Source organism: Acipenser ruthenus, chromosome 1 (genome assembly GCF_902713425.1).
Source record: "Acipenser ruthenus chromosome 1, fAciRut3.2 maternal haplotype, whole genome shotgun sequence".
Taxonomy (NCBI): domain Eukaryota; kingdom Metazoa; phylum Chordata; class Actinopteri; order Acipenseriformes; family Acipenseridae; genus Acipenser; species Acipenser ruthenus.
This window is the reverse complement of record NC_081189.1, coordinates 17,292,361-17,312,757: the sequence shown is the minus strand read 5'-3', so window position 1 is coordinate 17,312,757 and position 20,397 is coordinate 17,292,361. Positions and strand designations below refer to the sequence as shown.

Here is a 20,397-nt window from a genome sequence, read left to right as displayed (position 1 = left end):
CACCAGCTTTAATTCAGTCTTAGGTATTCACAGCATATGCTCAATACATAATTCCTGCTTGTCAACTATATAATCCAGTTAAATCTTACCGAAAGAATTACATTGCATTCCAGGTTAACAATTGAAGGGTGGAACAGCTGTATACAGCAGCGCAGAAACAATGGTTGTGTGTCTTAAAGATAGAACTGTTTTAACAAGTTTGGAATGAATCGTGCATTTTGAGTAAAACCACGAAATGTCTTCTGTTTTTGAATGTCTTGTCAATATTATGATTATGTCTTTATAATATCCATTTGCTTGTTATCAAAGGAACTAAGAAAGAAAAATCACCAGAAGAAAAAAAAAAACTTCATAGTTGACCTCAGTGTATAAACAAACTAAATCTTATCAAGACCTAAAATCTATGTGTCTTTCTCTTTTGCTGCACTCTACAATGCCTTGGCTTTCGAAGCAGCAGCTTGAATCTGGTCAGTAACCAGCTGAATATGACACCATGGTCTCAGTTAGACCAGCCTGAGCCCACTGATTGAATTACATACACAACTCTTACATACTTGTGGGGTCAAGATTTTTCCCATTTAACTGTGAGGTTTTGGTGGATCACTGGGGTGTAATCTGACCCCAAAACACCTGCTTGCAACACTGCATGTCATCAAACTATTAGTTTCTTCCATCAGGTCTAACTTGTGACTGGTTTAATGAGTGTGGGACAGATACATCAACAATGGGCACTTTTCCTGATGAATTCATAGACAATTGTTACCGAAGCATTTTTCTTTGCAATTAAGATGTACTTTTTCCTGTGTGTAACGCACAGAGAGCACCCCCAGCTCAAGGTGATGTTTATTTGTGTAAACAGTGTCATACGCTTTACTCTAAACCATCATCAGTCATGCCCCCCATGTGAGGCAGAGCCAAATGTTTCAGAGCACCTGTCACTGTGTTGGCAGGATGTTGTGAAAGAAAGAGTGAGGTTTCTGCACAGAAACACCAGCATTCCATCGTTTCCGTCGGCAGTTTGATCAAGACACACGATTAGAACTTGATTTAACTAATAAAGAGCTTGATTTAATACCTATCTCATCAGTATGTTAAAATCTGATAAGCCCCCTCTTTTTCGACAGACGCATTAAGCACGACCTACTGTATGTTTAACTCAATAATAATAATAATAATAATAATAATAATAATAATAATAATAATAACACTTTCTAGATGTCACTGGTACAGTAATTGAAGTTTCAGCAGTTTCACAGGACTAGTGATTAGATGTAAATCTGATCTAACAGAGTGACTTTATATTTCACACATCCTTCCTAAGGTTCCATGCCTATGAGTGTAACAGGAAGAAACCCTCCTTGTATTCCAGAGACAAACAATTTGACGTCTAGCTTAATGGATGCTTACACATCCCACATGACAGAATGCACTGTTCCACCATTGCATTCTACTGTGGATGGCTGTCACAGTACTTCAATCTTTTATTCAAACAAGTAGAGTTCAACTAAATAGTAATACGGTCGGGACTAGTATTTCATAATTATTAAAGATGTTACATTATTAAGAATTGTAATAATATATGCTTATTACATTGTATTTTCAGCTAGTGCAGAAAACAAAGTAGTCTCAAAAGATTTTACGATCTCAGATAGTCAACAATAATTTCTATTGATTATTCAAATTAAAATGTAAATAAACTTAAATAACAATATATAATATTAAATACAAAACAATCAGGAGTGTTACAAATATAAAATATATACATAGATTATAAACACGGTAATACAATGCATAACACTAAATAATAAATAAATAAATAAATAAATAAATAAACACTTGTACTACTTGTACTAGTAGCTGTTATTTAATTTGAGTGAAAATCTATTAACTATTTTTAATGTAAACACCATGTCAACCCCCCTCAATATGTTTATAAGGTTATTTTTTATTGTCAAACATAAGAAATTATAAATACCATATTTTAAAAAAAGACCTGTTCAATGAAGGGTATATACAATTGAGATTTTCATCTGTGTTGTAAACCTGTTTTTTCAGTCATTACGTTGTTCTCTAGTGCCACCTAAAGTACATTCTGTATATAACCAAATCACAAAACATTACTTTAGAAAACCACCAATGTGCAGCTACAGCAGCACTGCTGTCAACTGTACTTGTGGTGAGGGAAATATTATCATGTAGTTTACCTGCCTGTTGTTGGTTTAAAACATTGCTTTAGAAATACAAATCACAGGATGCGCCCTATAGCCTGGAGATCGTAGGTTCGAATCCAGGCTATGTCATTGCCAACCGTGATCGGGAGTTCCCAGGGGGTAGCGCACAACTGGCCGAGTGCCACCCGGGTAGGGAGGGCTTAGGTCGGCAGGGCAATCCACAGTTCACAGCGCACCAGCGACACCTGTGGCTGATAGGGCGCCTGTGGGTCTGCTGTGGAGCCATTCAGATCTGTGTTATACTCCGGGACTATAGGTCTGATGGCTCCGCTGTGGAGATGCAGTGCGAAAAAAGATGGCTTGGCAGGGACACGTTTTGGAGGACGCGTGTGTCAGCCGCCGTTCCACGAGTCACCGAGGAGTTGCAGCGGTGAACCGGGATTAATAAAATACAAACTGGCGATTCCAAATTGGGGAGAAAACTGGGGTAAAATCATTGGCAATGACTAAATTTAAAAAAAAGAAATACAAATTAGTTTTTAAATACAAATACAATAAGAATGTTCCCATTAAAAATGCATGTTGAAAAGCCAAGTGAATGGTCGTGTGTGCACACATTCTCTTTAAGGATGTATAGCATTTATGAAGTAGACAGGATGTAAATTTAAGTGCCATTTAATAATAAACCCTAAATAGTACACACAACAAATGTTCAAGGATTGTATCGCCATGAACAGAACTTCCAGCATACAGTAGGTCAGACCTTCAGTCTTGAAGCAGAGCAAAAATGAGAAAGCCTACAAAGGCCCTTGCATTTATTAATATGATAATTGTACTGCATACGAGACATAACTGCACTCTTTAAAAGAACAAGGCCACTACATCTGGAGTAAAACATAAAGCAAAAACATTAAGTACAGTACATGCTTCTTTCAATACAATGTTTCTTCAAACTAGCCTTTTACATCTCAAGGACCTGGTTTGGCTTAGGCCACTTGATATACATAACATAGTCCTCAGTGGAAAATTCAGTCTCTGCTTAGAAGAGGCAGTTTGATCAAGTCACACGATTAGCTAACAACTGTTCACTGATTTAATACCAATCTCATCATTATGTTAAAATCTGATAAGTCCCCTCTTTTTCAAGACTAAAATTAGGCACGACATATGTTTAACCCAATAATAATAATAATAATAATAATAATAATAATAATAATAATAATAATAATATAGATGTCACTGGTACAATTGAAGTTTCAGCCGTTTCACAGGACTAGTGATCAGATGTAAATCGGACCTAACAGCGTGACTTTATATTTCGCACATCTTTCCTAAGGTTCCAAGCCTATGAGTGTAACAGGAAGAAACCCTCCTTGCTCTCTAGGGAAACTCATAGAGCACATGCCACCAACATTGCACCTAGACGTAGACAGTACTAAGTGATAGCCCCCTTCACCCCTCCATGTAAAATCACAATTAGAAAAATAATGAATGATAAAAAAAATGTTAAACGAATACTTAGAGGTAAGAAAAAGCTTTGCTCTGAGTAAAACCTCAACCTACCTGTAAAGGAGGCCTTGTTGATGGACGGCTGGTTACACATGGGTGATCGCCTGGTAATCAACAGTAAAAATAAATAACTTTATTTCCTGAAGAACCTTGATTGTCAAGTAACCACATTGAGATATTAGTATCCAGGATTCCAGATGTAAAGGAAGCTGTACAACAACCCACTAAAAAAATGCAATATCGAGGGCAGTAAATTAGTGAAGGATCTTTATACACTAAAACACAGTGCTGTCAAAATGGCTTAACCATGAATTAACTGAATTCATGTAGTATTCCTGTAGTATTGTTGAAATGGGAAACTGTTTAAAAAATGTTAATATGGATACTTTTTGTACTTGCATATCAAGTTGGGATGCCAATGATTTATTTCAATTTAAAATGATTAGCTTAAAAAAAACCAGAACCCTGTCTAAACCAAGGTCATTTCAACAAAACATCTGTTGCTCAGACTAGGTACCATGCTGTCTGCCAGTAATTACACATTGGTATTGTATAATCTATATTTTCTCTGGGTTTTTTTGGCCACTGACTCCTCACGTTAAAAACTTGTACTGCTATATTTGTGTGTACGATTGGTGTCACTGCTCTAGCTCTGAACAACAACAGGGAGATTCAGCTTTGATTTCCATTCCACTGACAACTTAGCACCTTATTTTGACCCAAAAATGCACCAGAGGTACCATCAAAGACCATTTATGTTCCAAAGCTTCAAACTGTGTGTGATGTGTTTTGTAGGCTGGGGGAGTGGGGTCTTATTGCGTGGAAGCATTTTGCAAGTTTAATTCATATGGTGTAAAATAGATTTCGATCAGCAGATTGGCCAGGTCAAGGTTACCAATGGTAGTTGTACCCAGATAGCATTGTACATGCTGTTTGGCTAGCAAAGCATTATTTCTTACCTTTAGGGCTATTACCAAGATGTCATGACCTCTAGTCATTGATCCTGGTGTATCATAGACTGGTTTTAACAGTGCTTCACATACTTCCTTTAGTGTGTCCAATCAATGGATCTAAATCCAGTAGAGACCATATGGAGGAGCTCAACAGTATTTCCAGGTATTTTCTTTGTCAATATAATAACTGCATATACCGTAGGTAATTGTGGGAAACATTCCTACTATAACCATGCATTTTTTTTCTTTTGAATAATGAAGTAACTATAATACTCAAGATATTGATATTGACAAAATATGTTGGCATTTCAGAGACAAGCTTGTAATTGCCCTTATAAAAGTTCACTGTAGTATACCATGCTAAAACCAAAGTGTAATAAATATTACTCTTGGACAGCAAGTTTTTACCATTACTATGCTGGAAAACACTGGGATCATTGACAGAAGCATCCCGTTTATTCAAGGTCAGAGCCACAGAACAGCATGTGTGCTAATCTTTCCACATTAGGTCCAAGAGGATTCCTGACATTTATGTCCAAAACACACAAAGGATATTTAAACATTTCAGTACAATAGGAGTTATTGTAATTCCAGGTTTTACCACAAGAGGTCAAGAAACAACACAAAATAATCTAAGCCATTCAAATGGTAAAGAGAAGATTACATTTCCATTTTCATAAAATGTAATAGTTTCTTTGAAATACTTACTTGTTTGAGGCTCGGTCTGGTAAGTTGGTTATTGTTGCAAAATTATTTCGTACAGTTCTCAAACTAGCCAGCACCTAGAAAAAATGTAAACATAATTGGAGGCATGGTAGAAGAATGCAGCTGTAATAAGTATTACAAACTATTAAATACCAAAATACCATATATATCACTATATAAGATAAATAGATAGATATACACTGGTAGTCAAAATGATGGGGACACCTACAAATCTTACTGATATTCTACAAAGGAAAACTATATATAAAGCATTGGCTTATGCAAAAGTTCATTATCCATTTCAGAAGGGAATATAACAGTTGATATGTTTTACTGGCATTTACCTCCCAGTTTCTCCCATTAAATGAACACCCCTTGTAACAGAGATGATCGTGTGTCCATACTTGCACTTCTCAAGGAAGGAGATAAAATATGATGACCGTGAGTCCATACTTAATTCAAGGAAGGAGATAAAATCTGATGATCGTGTGTCCATACTTACACTTCTCAAGGAAGGGTATTCCATAAGAGAAATTACAACAAAAGTAAATGTTTTCAATAATGGAGTGCATACCACAATCAACAGAAAAACTGGTAGCTATGGAAATAAAAGTGACCGAGGCAGAAAGAGGAAAACAACTAAAAGAGAAGACAGACTGATTGCTGAAAGTCCAGGCTAATTGTTTCCTAACCAACACTCAATTTTGCTGCTGATTTCAATTCCACATCAAAAGTGGAAGCTGGTTTGATGGTGAGAATTGCAGCTCGAAAACCTGTTTAGAACCATCAAAAACATCTAGAATGGCCACTAAACCATAAAGATTAGTCAAACGAGCAACAGAGAAGAGTGTTACGGACAGATGAATCATTGTTTGAACGTTTCAGCTCTAAGAGGAAACAGTACGTGAGAAGAAAACCAGGAGAGAGACTGTCAGGATGTCATGCCAACAGTAAAACATGGAGGTGGTAAAGTGAAGGTTGGTGGTTGTTTTGTATTAAAAATAGAAGGTATATCTGAAAAAGAACAATATCATTCCATTCTTCAACGTCATGCAATACCATCATGAAGGTGACTAGTGGGTGAAGGGTTTGTTTTTCAACATGATAATGACCCTAAACACACAGCCCGACTAAACCTCAATTACTTAAATCAGACAGAAGAACAACAGGTGTTGAAAATGATGTGCTGGCTTCCTCAGTCGCCTGACCTTAACCCAGGGTTCTTCCCAGGCCTTTTCAGCCGGGTGGGTCGCCCAGCTGAAAAACCCACAGCCTGCAGTTGCTACTGTGCCTTTAATGATAGGGATCACTTGCACGCGCTGGGTGAAAAAAAAATGTTGGAACCACATGACGTTGCTGTGTCTTAACACTACATTTAACCAATCAGAGTTGAAGAGGTACGTTTTCTGTTTTAAGCACTTAGGGAGGCTGAAACGTTAAAATGCTTTCTAAAAATGATGATGAAAATGAAAGAGAGCAACTCGATACAGTCAACGAAGAGCAACTTGTAGAAAGCGGATTGGAAGAAATGCAAGAGGGGCCAGTGTGTAAAAGAAACATTGTGATAGTGGGTACGATGTTACGTGGGGAAAGCAATAGAATTGGCTTTTCTAAAGCAAGGAATCGGATGGTATGAAGTGCAAGCTCTGCCAGAACCACAACAAAGATTGCAAAGGATCAATGGGTAAATAGACTAGTGTAGCCTGTGTACGAATTAGGGTGGATTATTATTCAGTTTCTTATTATTGTTCAAATTGTTTGTCTTATTATATATTTAAGGTAAGGCAATTTTATGTTTCTGTTAAAAGTGCTCCCTGCTATAATACTGCCACCCAGCTATACAGAATTCCTGTGGAGAACCCTGTTAACCCCATTGAAATGTTATGGGATGTGCTTGATATAAGAGTGAAAAAGAACAGTGCAACCAGCACAAATATGCAGTGGGAGATGATTGGGACGAAATGGACAAAAATAGACGGCAATTGACAGAATGCCTAAAGTACAGTATGTGCAGATGTGATTGCCAAGATGGGGGGGTATTTTGATGAGAAACATTTGCAGTAAAATGCCAACAAAACATATCCTCTGTTCTATTGTCCTTTTCATATAAATCAATAGTTTATGCTGATTCTTCCTTTCTTAGTTGTACTGTATTTCAGTAACTTTATATTAGATGTCCAGATAATTTTGACCGCCAGTGTATACAATATATATAGTTTATAGAAATACATTTTGTTCACTAATGAGTGAGTAAAACAAAAATGACAGAAGATATTTAGGTGAATTGTCAATAAATTAATCCAAGCATCAGCTTCCATTCACTATGAGTATAGTTTTCATTACAGTATGTGACCTCATTCAGGATACATGATACTGTTAGCATCTGTAAACCAATGACTGTCAGTGTTTATCACTATGTCTATTCATGTGCTCCCAAGATTCATAGACTATGGTCAGCATTTATGCAAAATCAATATCCCCTTTTCATATCTCCTTTGGTCATAATTTCACATTTAAAACTGTTTATGAGAATTATATGATGTAAGAGACGTTGCCCTGCCAAGCTTTTGAACAACTTGGTAAAATTATACATGAAATGACCGAAGAGGATATGGGGAAAAACATGCATTTCTGTAATTGTGCTTTTCTGTAAAAAAAAAAAAAAAGAAAAAATCAATTGTATGTCTTCCTTTGCCCAGAAACTGTGCATGTGGCACCAACATAAGTTCAGTATTATTCAGAAGTATAGTTGACCTGCAGGTTGCAGTCCAAACATAGGCCTTAAAATGGTAAGGAATAGTGCCACAATTAATGTGATCATAATACAGTTTTATTATATATTAATACCAGGAAAGTATGATGAAACAATGCCAGCTCATCAAAGACAGCCTCCAGATTTCAATGTCTATTCTATATTTCTCAACATGCCATTTAAAGAAGACAATATTGATATTATAATTAAATGACCAAAGCTTTAGCTCTGACTAACACCTAGTTTACATCAAACACACATACTGTTATCACTGCTACAGACATTATTGTCAAGAGAGATGGCACTGCTTTGATGACGGCACTGTGTTTTTTTGTAATTTAATTTAGGCCTTCCATTTAGTTCATGACTTTTAGATCATTGTTTTTGTTTGATTGGTCTTGTATTTGTTTGCTTAAACAAAAGAATGATCACTGATCAATATTTAAAATGACTGGGGGTACAAAACCTATTGAGAATATCAAATTACATAGGGACCAAGTTTTCATCCTAATTAAAAGCCATACTTTTGTTTCTGTGCTAACACATATTCGAATGTACTGTACTGCACATTAGAACGTGTGTTAACACTGTAAAATGCAGTACAGTAAAATGCAATGCAGTAGCTAAAAAGCTTTGCAGAATTTAATGTTGATTTTATGAGACAGGGTGAAATACATATGAATTCCTTTTTAAAATAAAAGGCTCAATTACCAATAACCCAGGTTCTTCACCCTAGCCAACACTGTAGGTTGTTTCTTTGAGGAAATAATTAAAAATAAACCTTTATCTGTCAAGAAAGCAAGCACTAGGGATCAAGGTCACACGTTAGCAACAGTGAAGTAATGGAAGGTATATGTGTCTTATCTAACGTTTTGATGTCACACCACTTCAATGTCGTTCCTTCTGAATGACATTGCTAGCCACACATGAGGAGTTGTACTTGCTTACTGCTTCTGGAAAAAGGTGTGATTGATTAGGGAATACTGTCAGGTGGTCTTTTGGATGTTTGTAATATCTGCATATAAAAACAGTGGCTAATAGTACACAGTAGGTCTACATGATATTTTCTGTACTGTAGACACTGTTGAGTAATCTGTTGTACTTACCTGTGCAAAGGGTGTTACAATCAGGTCGTCTCCATGACTGAAAAGAAACACAGCACAAGTTTAACCTGAAGCATGTTTTTATATGATTATTATATATTACCGATATGTATACAGTTATTACATTATATCCATTATTATTTGTATTAAAAAGGTTAATAGTGAGCATGCATTGTCAACAGGGTTCTTCAGATCTAAATGTAACTATCATTTAAACCATTATTTTATAACCACCTTGTTTTCATATTTTTATGAAAAGAAATTTGTTCAAGAGACCAAGGGGGGCAAGTGAAATTTGTTGCCCCGAACCGAACTTCCCAGGCTGATCAAATCAACTTTGTGCATCTTTACAGAGAAGGGGTGTGTTATATTTAAATTAGGGATGGTACCACTCACAATCACACAAAACATGTGAAAAGTAATCATAACAATAATACAGACAGACATCTTGGAGTATAATTCGTCTATTACCAGATTTATGCTATTCCACACCAATGCAATTTTTTCTCTGCATGCCAAATCAGTTGCTGTTAATTAATAGATACAGACAATAAATCTACCCGCTACCAAACCACGCCCCAGTCTTGACTGCTCAGGAATATGCATGACAGTGGCAATTTCTCTAAATTTTATCTTTATCTTTAATTATATCTTTGTTGTATTTTACTGCAATTTTGAATACTGACTTTGGATAGTGTTTTAATTCTGGAAACTATGTCGTTTTTTTTTCTTTTTTTTACTCTTGCTAAATTGCATTACCTTTTACATTGTATGCAGTTCTGTGCATGGGTAACATTTTGATTTCATTTTGCTGTTGGGTCATTAACAGGGAATTTTACATACTGCTACAATACTTATCATATTTAAAAGTATGTACTGTATTACAGTCCATGTGTAGTCTCTTTTGGCAAGTGATATTTTCAGAATTAAAAGAATTAAAATACTTCTGTTGAAAATATACTACTGTACCAACAAAACCAATAAAGTACATCTAAATGGAAGTCTACTTATTTTAAAACACAGTCTTTTCAGATATGTATTTTTGATATTGTATAATTTTTTGTGTTCTCTGAAAAACAGACAAGGGTTGGAACGGGCCAAAATGAAATAATCAGATATGCGTCACACGCGTTTAACCGTCACTGAAGTCCAAATTTTATAGGGTCGGATATGTGAGTGGTGACTGTAATTGGTTTGGTGTGGGAGGTTGGTTGTCTGATTGATCAGCCTGAGAATGCTAGGCATGCAGTTCCTGGTTGGTTGATCAATCAGTCAATTAACCACCTTTTGATTGGTTGAGCATTAATAGAAGTTGCAAAAGCGCTGAATTGCCGTTTACTGGGTCTGTGTTTGCCATTTCTGCCGCTGGTCAACTTTGACCGCAAAGCTACTATACCACAGGAGAAAAAAAGAAAAAGACAAACAAACACAAAAGAAAACGAACTTGGCTCCCAAAACAACATCAATTGAATGAAAGCTACTGTAGCACTCAAGAGGCAGTTTGTACTGTGTTTCAATGTGTACATATTTTACTCCCAGGATTTACATTAAGGGATCTGGCACCCACCAATAAATTCACTTGACATTCATGGCTTATCCATTATAGCTGTGAAGACTACCAGAGTAAAGATCGGTAAACCACAGATAACGTTTTGACAGGGTGGTTGTGTTGCCTGTCAAGTCTAAATTGGGTACATTATTTCACCTTCATCTTTCCTTCACAGTTGCCATCGGTTTTGCAACTTTCTGCATATCTTAATTTATTGCGGGACATTTAGAACTTGCTCTCCACTTCCTTAGTCTTCATCTGGTATTTTACCATAGTTTATTTTTTGTTAAGTAACCCAGCCCTCACTTTTTGCAGCAACTTGAATGACCAGTAGCCTTCCTCTGAAAGTTGTCTCAAGTCATTCCCTTTTACAAAATATAACTCCTAATTAGAGGCCCGAGAGTCCTGTGTGTCTGCAGGAAACTAATGCCAGTAACAGTTCAGAACAGCATTAAAGATAATTCCCAGATCTACAGGTCCTGTTATACCTGTCAAAATGATACGTTGCTGTTATTGAGAAAACATGACTTCCAAAAGGAAAACCCAGGAATGCCATGTGTGATGGGGTGCTAGCTCGCCCCTATAAATTTGTGTTTTGTTATTGTTGTTATTTTTACTGTTTTCATTATGTTTTTGTGATTCTTGGTTTGTTTTGGATTGGCAGGGAGGGGGTTAAATTCCTCCCTGTAAAATACATGTGAGAATGTGGCTGGAGCCTTAAGTGTTAAATTGTTAATTGGGCTCCAGCCACAGACTATAAAAGGGCAGGTGAAACCCTTTGTGGGAGAGGAGTTTTGGGTGAGTTTGTTTGTTGCTGTGCTGTGCTGTGCTGTGCTGTGCTGTGCTGTGCTGTGCTGTGCTGTGCTGTGCTGTGCTGTGCTGTGCTGTTTAGTTTTGGAGAAAGACACTGTAGTGAAGGCTAATGCCCAGCCTACATTTCTGTATTTTGTTTGAACCTTTTTGTTGGCCCTTGTGCCTGTTTATTTGATTATTTTTTTGTTGAATAAAGATCATTATTTTGCCCCTTCCACTGTCTCTGAGCCTCAAACCTCTGTCATCCTGCCACACATGCCATCTCTTTTCTTCCCTCCTTGTCAACAACTTTTATAATACCAAGTCGCAAACCAAACGAAACCTACAGTACTGTATGAAGAGACTTCTATAACCATAAACTTTAGTATACATTGCTTTTATTAATAACGCATACACATTATATGTATACATTCCACAATTCAGGCAATAATAACTGCATGCGTTTGCTGTGCTTCATCTTTGTGTTCATACCAATTGCAATGCATGGAAGTAAATCATAGTCTGTAATGCAGAAGGGGTTCTTTTTCATCGCATAGTCTCGAGCAGACAGCCTTTGTGTACTCACTGCAAGACACTGTTTACTTTTCAATACAGTGCACCGCCAAGCTGGAATTAGTTGTCTGCTGGAATATATCATCATAATGTGCCTGGCAAATAGCACAGTTTGAAAGGTGGTATGTTTCTTTTTTTGCTGTTGTTATACACTATTGAAATAATTCCATCTCTGCATTGCTTTCTACTATTAGAAACTTAGAAGCAGGCTTCCTTGGCTGGTGGCTTCAGAAGCAGGTGTTCAACTTGAAATGGAACTGATATCGGGTTACAAATATAACGATACAACTAGTTGCTCTTTGAGAAAGCAACTGGTTAGGCCTCTGTACAATACATATGTATTCATGTGAAACAGTATACTGTAGTCAAAAAGTCTATTTAAAATGGGGAGTTAATTCACTGAACTGACATTAATACAAACTGGGAAAAGAATATGAGAAATGAAAAAAATTATACAAAAAAAAAACCCTGCTACCAAACAAAGATTGTTGCATGTGTAGAGAGATGAAAAACTTTTTTATTGTACCAATATTTCTGGCAAAAAATGTTGTTTCTTATATAAAAAATGCCTCAGTACCATGCAGTACATGTTACCAATTAAATCCCCCTTATTTGTAAATCATAAACATAGTAAGAATAGTAAAGGAATACAAAGTAAGCAGGAACAAAGTCATTTGCCACCAGTCTCTCTATTGCAATTGGTCATAATAACATCATACACGCATGCTTTTAAACAATACTTATCTAAAACAATACTGTGACAATAGATTAGGCAGAATAAATTAGAACGGGTAGCGTTTGCAGATTCATACTGTTAGTACTGGTGAAAGCTGTTCTGTGGTGTCTTTGGAGGAATGCAAGCTCTCAAGGGCACAATGCAATACAGCACAGCAAAGTGAAGCAGCAAGCAGCCATTTTACTATGCATGTGAAATTGACCCGCATGCCTCAATACAACATACCACTGCTGTCTTTCATTAGGATCGCTAAAAAACCTTCCTAAGACTCTCATTGTCTCTGCATACTGTACAATAATTATAGCCAGAAACATAAGAATGGAGTGATAATCCCGGCAGGACCATGTGGCTGATAAAGAGGGTGTCGTTTCTGTAAATAAACCCATGTTCCCCTCAGCAATGAGTGCTGTATTGCAGGCTGATAAACAGGGCTGACAGCAGTCTGTGAATGGAGGCATCACACGCCCCTATCAGGGCTACAGCCGGGAGGAATGTTATGCAAATAAAATACTCTAAACATAGCCAGAGTCCACAAGCTCCAAGGCCGTGGGTGATGTGCTTCCAATCACTGCTAAGACAAGTCATATCACAATGGGAACACAAAGAGTAAACTTGAAGTGAGCTGATGAATTGAAACAGATGCTTGTCTTCTGGAGGGAATAGTTTGAATCCTGCAGGATACATGTATATGTATCTGCCCTGTCAGTTGCTGTACTGATACGTTACAGCTTTAATGGTGACCCCTTTTTTTCCTTGGCATCGAGTTGAAAGCGATTTTACATCACTCCTGTTTATATCCATTGGCAGCAGATGGACAACAAGCAGGCCTGAACTGAGAATGTGTCAGCATTTGACTAATTTTAATATGTATCCCATTTATAATGGAGGGGGGGGGGGGGTTGAAGATGTAGCACACAATCAAATACATTTCACTAATCGTATGTAAATCAAATAATTTAGAAGAAACACATTATAAATAATAATAATAATAATAATAATAATAATAATAATAATAATAATAATAATAATAATAATAATAACATTCTGTTACTAAATATAGTGATGCACAATGAAAACACAACAGTCTAGGTTTTACATCGATAGCTCATTGGGCACATACATAATGCTATTTACATTTTAAATAGTGAGCAGACAGGTTTGTTGATTGTTTGAATAGTATTGTTCCCTGGGATAACAAAATACTGAGCTCAAGTCATGTGATTTCATAAAAAAGCCAGGTGCTCAGTGTTTGGTATTTGAGTCGATTAAGAATCTGTATAAATAACCATTTGAAAAGACATGATTTTAACGCAAGAAGAGCAAAAGATACTATCATGCCGCGCTTGAGTAATGAAGATCGCTTGGTTGCTATCGGCATGATTGAAGGCGGCCTGTGAAAGAAGTTGCCCGGAGAATGAGGTGTTCTGCTTCAACAATCAGCAGACTAGTCCAGAGAAACGAGGAAACTGGATCTGTGAGGGACAGGCCATGTCCTGGAAGGCAGAGGGTCACCACACCGGACCAGGACCGTCACATCCGACCGATCCATATGCGTAATTATTTTCAGACTGCAGTGGCTACAGCACGAGAAATTCCAAGGAAGAAATAACCCGTGCATCAGCAGAATGACTGTAGCTTGCCCTCTGCATGAAAATGATTTGCATGCTCAGAGGCCGTTCAGGGGTAACATGTTGACAGCTGAGAGATGAAATCGCCGTCTTCTGTGGGCCAGAGAACATCTGAGGTGGCGTCGGAGAGAGTGGTGGAGTGTTTTATTCACCGTTTTGCCCTTGACAGACCAGACGGAAGACAACGTGTGTGGTGAGCGTTATGCAGTTGCGTTGTTCAAGTCAACCGGTGGAGCGGTGGAAGTGTGATGATGTGGGGATGAATCACCTTTAACACAAGAATGCCTTACTGCTCAGCGATACATTGACATCCTTGAGGCAATCGTTTTTCTGTTCCTGCAAGCCAATCCGGAAGTGTTGATTTTCCAGCAGGACAATGCAAGACCACACAGTGCTAGGATTACAATTGCACGACTTCAAGAAAACAATGTCAAGGTCTTGCCGTGGCCAGCTTTTTCTCCTGACCTGAGTCCCATAGAACATCTGCGGGTCAAATCGCCAGTGCCATCCACAGGAGACAACCGTGACCAGTAAACCTTCACCAGCTGGCTGCAGCTGCACAGGAAGAGTGGTGGAACATCCCACAGCAGTCTATCCAGATGCTGATCAGGTCTATGCGCCAACGCTGCCACGAATGTGTTAATGCTCAGGAAGGTGATAACCGATACTAACTTAGTAATATTTTCATTTTGTTTCATACTGAAAACTTATCATGATTCTTTGATCTGTATTTTTGTTCACAATTTCTGTGATTTTGTTTGAGATCTATGTTTAAAATATTTGATTAAATCCATTAGACCTGAGTGTTGCGTTTCTTTTGTGCATCAGTATATATCTTTTTACAGCTGGTTATCATTAAGTTTTTTTATTACCCTGTGTAAATTTAGCTGAAGCTTTTAAGTTACCACAGAGTTGACAGATTCTGATTGAGAGGAACTTAGACGACAAAGCTCTGCTGTCTGTGAGGCTTTTTGTTGTGTGTGTATGAGTGTGTGTGTGTGTGTGCGTGTGTGTTTGTGTGTTTTCTTTCTTTCTTTTTTTGCTGAGGGACCTTTGTAATACTTTTCTAATTTGATTCACAGTACACCATGTGAGCTCCACGTCGTTTCATTGTTGGGTCTGCCTTAATCCTTTTGAGCTCTTACACTGAGCCTTTTCTTTCCTAATTGGAAACACACAGGGTGCAAACAAGAACACTGCAGCTGACTAATATTTCTGTCTCTGACTAATCAATAGTCCTGTTACGTTTGGATCCGATGAAAGTTACACATTATCTGAGACACGTACATACTCCATTTCCTGTAATAATGGAACTAACTGTGGGTTTCTAAATGTCAATCCAGTCGGAAAGCTGAAGTTTTCTGTTAGCTGGGTAACCTGCCCTTTCTTTATGTATGAGAAACTTTTCCTAATACCTTGATAACCTGCACTTTCCCAAATCATTATCTGAGGTACATATGTCTTTAAGAAATGTACCTTGTAGCTTCCACCCTTTGGGTGATAGAGTTGTTAAGTAGTCAAATGCAAAACTGGGGTTTCGTGAGAAGCTTTGCAAGGACAAGGACAATCAGAAAGACAGATGTGTACTTCAGTTTGTAACAAACACCACTTGCTTTAGTCTTATTTCTTCACCATTAAAAAAACAAAACAATCACCTTTATTGTATACATTCCACAGTAATGAAACACACATTACAAAGTCTGTTCCAATTTAAACTTGCACTGCAACAACTGATACTTCTGGTCTAATTATGTATGTGATCCTTTATGAACATTTTCAGGACTATTTTGCTCAAACTTTTCTCAGCGGATGGGTACCTGATGGATCATTACAAGTTCAAGGTCAATCTAGGGAGGCATAACTGTAGCTGCGGTCCACAACCACTCAGTAGAGCCTTCATCGACAGCCACTGTTGCTGAAATAGGTACTATAAATCAAAATATGCAGGAAAAAAATGAGTAGTGTAAATTTGTCTTACACTGTCAGCATAATGTATCTGCCAGTTTTTCCACAAACTAGAAGATTACAGCTGCGAATCAGCGATCCTACGAAAAAACCCTGAAACGCCATAATTTCAAACCACAAGATAAAATGAACTTTCTTTTCCCCTGGCAATAAGTGTGTTTGACACTGTTACATTGTAATTTTAAAGTGTGTCGGTAACCATGACACCAGTCTTTGATGGAAAACAAAAGACTGTGTGCAATTCAGATTAACCTTGTCCTATATCTACTATTAAGTTCTACTTCTGATGTTGTTAACTATTTTAAGGATAGAGGTTTTCATGGTCTATGTTTTTAAAGAAATGATGTGAATTACTTTAATGTATGGATAGTAACATGAGTTCAGCCACAGATATTTCTGTATCATTGCGGCGGGCAAATTGATAACCTGCAACAGTAACAGCCTTGTTCCCATATCTGTAGACTAAAGGTTGGAAAATATTTCTGGTACACGGAGCAGTACACAAATTACCACTCTTATTCTAGGATTCATTAATAAGCATGCAATTACAGAACATAGTTCTGGTGACATCAATGACCACCAGAGTGAAGCTTGAATGTTTGATACTATTTCGTAGGACATTATTAAATACCATTTTTATGGACTATTACATACAAGTGTCAAATTTTATTTAATCAATTTGAAAGGTAAAATACTGTATATGTGTATAGTTATGAACCTACATTAATTTGCAAGTATATCAAATATATTTATGTGTATTTAAACCAAACCAATCTATACCCCCAGGGACGCCACCTGTTTTTTTTTTTAAAACATTTTCAGTTATCACAAAAAAAAAAATAGATCAAAATCCTTACAAAAATGTGTTGATGAGGTTGTGCATATGAGAATGTGGAAACACAGTTTAAATGTATAGTATTGTTTTCCAAGTGCTAGGCTCAGCACCCCTAATGCTTTGAGTGTTTCTAAGAGTAGATGTATCATGAGTATACCTAGATGCACTGCATGCTGGCGACACCTCTACCTGCTCCACTTCATCCCCAATCAGCCAAGAAACCTAAGAAAGGGGTGAAGAAATAACCCATTCTTTGCTAAAATTATCTGAAACCAAGAGATAGAAATACCCTTTCCATTGTCTTTAACTATAGCAACTCTTTCTACAAGTCTTCCATCTACCTAAACAGAACACAAGACTGCTCTGTGTTTCTGTTCTAAGGGTAACAAGTTAGAGTGGTCAATGCCTGTTTAGTTTCAAAGTTGGTTTGCAACGGCTCTTTTTTTGTGCAAAGCAAAAAGGGTCATGCATAGCAGGCAAAGCTAGTCAGTAGTTAAATAATCCGTGCTTCCAAAAAACTGGCAGTGTTTGCAGCCACTAGCACAGCTACTTACTTTCCAGAAAGAACTGGTTCTGATCTCCGAGAAACCAAACCAGGTCTCTGATGACAGTTAATCCTATTAATAGGGACACATTTATCAGAAACTTGGAATTCAGGAGTATATGTGCAGAAGTGCTATAATTTATATGCATCAACTGATTTCAGAATAATTATATATATAAAAAAAAAACAAAAAAAACATTGACATCATGCAACTCGGGTTACAGGTACTCATTTATTTATGTATTAAAGAGTGAACCCGTATTTTCGACAGTTGTTAAGAGGTTTCACAAATACATAACTTTATTTACTTTACCTAAATTAAGTCTTTTATAAAGCATGTTTAGTTTATAGGGCCCAATCTTACAAAAAAAAAGTAAGAAACAACTTGTTTACATAGTGATGTTAGTTCGCTTAACGTTTGAACACAAAGTGCCCTGTTTAAAAAATAAGTGGGCCCTTCCAGACCAGGTTTTTTATTTAAATTGTTCAACTGAACCAATTAACCCTCCACCCAGGTCCCACAGCAGCTGTCGAATGGCCCTCCAGGACCAGAGCTACCTCTGCCTGTAGGTCATAAAAGGTTATTAGAAGATAGAAGACTGTCTTATTAGCATTGATTGGTACTCAGTACATGCTTCTTTCTGTTTTAATTGTTAAAGGGAATTATTTGGAGTATCTGCACACCTATAGTAACCAACAGAATGTTCTCTCAAGCCCCCTTGAACTGAAGGTTGCTGCCGATCATTTAGTTTTCCAGACACCACTTCTATTTGTTTAAAACCCATTTATCCTGCCACCATGTTTCCTTTGCAACACCTATCACCGAAAATAGAGTCTGAATACCTGCTCCAAAGAAAATTCGCTTTGAATAGCATGATTAATCTGACACTTACTAAAGTCAAACTGTAGTTAACGTTGTAAGAAAATTAAATATTTCCAAAATCTGAACTGTCAAACTCCATAGAGAAATGACTCCCAGAATGACCCCAAATAACATGACAGTTGACAGGACAATGGCAAGGGATGTTAAACAATAAGAGCCTATGGACAAGTGTAGCATGTTTTAAATAAAACTAAACCAGGTGGATAACAGGAGATAACAGGAAATGCAAGTCAATACAATTTTACTGAAACTGAAATTGTGACAAAGATTGCGGCAGAATTGTGACACAGAGTACATTAAGTGTGTGCTGTCTCAAGTAGAGGCCTTCTTCCTGGGGGAACAGCTGCCCTAAGAAACATTATATCTCCTTGGACTAAGTGAGATTGCTACTTGGAAAAGTGCAGCATTCCCAACATTCTCCAATATTCTCTTCACAGGACTAATTCAGCATGATCAGCAATGTGTCAGAATTCCTACATTAGTCTGTCCAAATGTTTTCATCTCGTTCTTGGAATGGCCATGGCTTATGGATTGAAAATGGTTGCTTTTCTGGAAAGGAGAATCCGCCCCTAACCAACATGTCATCACCAAGCACCATAAAGGCTCTGTGTGGCTTTCACTCATGACGCTTCTTTTGTTTTGGCCTCCTCCTCCCCTGCCACCACCTTGCAGCGTGCCTTGTCCTGGGGGGAGGTGGCCCTGAGTGCCACTACCTATTTGTGGCACTTGGATGCATGATATCGTATTCCTAGCCAGCCTCGTGCAGGTAGCTGTCGAGCACCCACAGACAAGGTCTCCGGCCAAATTTATCATTCATCATTAAATCATCTGTTCAATTGCAGATCAATAAATCATCACATTGCAGATTCTCCGTTCTGAATTTCAAGTATTGTTTTATACACTATGTGCCAAAATACAGATACAAATAAATAAATAAATAAATAAATAAATAAATAAATAATAAAAAAAACACAAAATAACGTAAAGTAAATATATTTGGGTCAATGCCGACTGACATTAGCAGGCCATCCCTGAAACATATCTGTTATGCAATCAACTTACACCCAACACATAGTATGGATTAACCTTAGCATTACAAGTATGGGAGGCATAGCTGCATTGCTGAAGACTATAAAAAAACAGTGACTTTGGCCATGTGTTGTGGGGTGCAATGAAACCAAATGGGCAAAAAGATAATAGTACTTCCACCATAATACTACCATTATGCAATGGACCAATGATCACTGGTTTATAGCTGGATAGAAATATGGATAGTATTTTTGCCATTCGTTTCTCCAACTAGCCAATTCAAAAGGCTCCGAGGATAGATACTGAGTCAAATGTCATCTTAGGAATCTAGAGAAAGAGCAAAATCTCAGCTTTTCACACAAGCTCAGGCACCCAGAGGGAAAATGAAATCTTGGGATCTACTGGAATGTTAAGCCCTTGTACTGTAGGTCAGCTGGGGCACAATGCCAGAAATAATGTTAATACGATCTTCACTTATATAGGAGATGTAACATATCGAGGCTTACACTATTTGTAATTGAATAGTATATCAACTTTTTTACATCGATATGAAAAACAGATATTTTACTGAATTTACACTAACATCCTTTGTATGGGAGGTTTGCTGTGATAATAATAAAGCAGTTCACCATTGACTCTATAAGGTTTTTGTTGAAGCAGAGAAAGGGAA

General features: G+C 37.3%; 1 protein-coding gene across 11 annotated transcripts in view; it reads right to left on the bottom strand.

Moving 5' to 3' along the window:
- The window catches only part of LOC117425413 (cAMP-specific 3',5'-cyclic phosphodiesterase 4D-like), a 354,582-nt gene that overhangs the window by 41,023 nt on the left and 293,162 nt on the right, over positions 1 to 20,397 (bottom strand). For 6 of the 11 annotated variants that reach the window (XM_059012627.1, XM_059012616.1, XM_059012620.1 and 3 more), the window contains 4 exons: positions 17,826 to 17,888; positions 9,197 to 9,233; positions 5,342 to 5,415; positions 3,735 to 3,784 (listed from right to left, as the gene is read on the bottom strand). In XM_059012627.1, coding sequence (XP_058868610.1) covers positions 3,735 to 3,784; positions 5,342 to 5,415; positions 9,197 to 9,233; positions 17,826 to 17,888 — 224 coding nt within the window. The remainder of the gene's footprint in view (positions 1 to 3,734; positions 3,785 to 5,341; positions 5,416 to 9,196; positions 9,234 to 17,825; positions 17,889 to 20,397) is intronic. The other 5 variants (XM_059012640.1, XM_059012628.1, XM_059012633.1 and 2 more) reach the window with 3 other exon arrangements.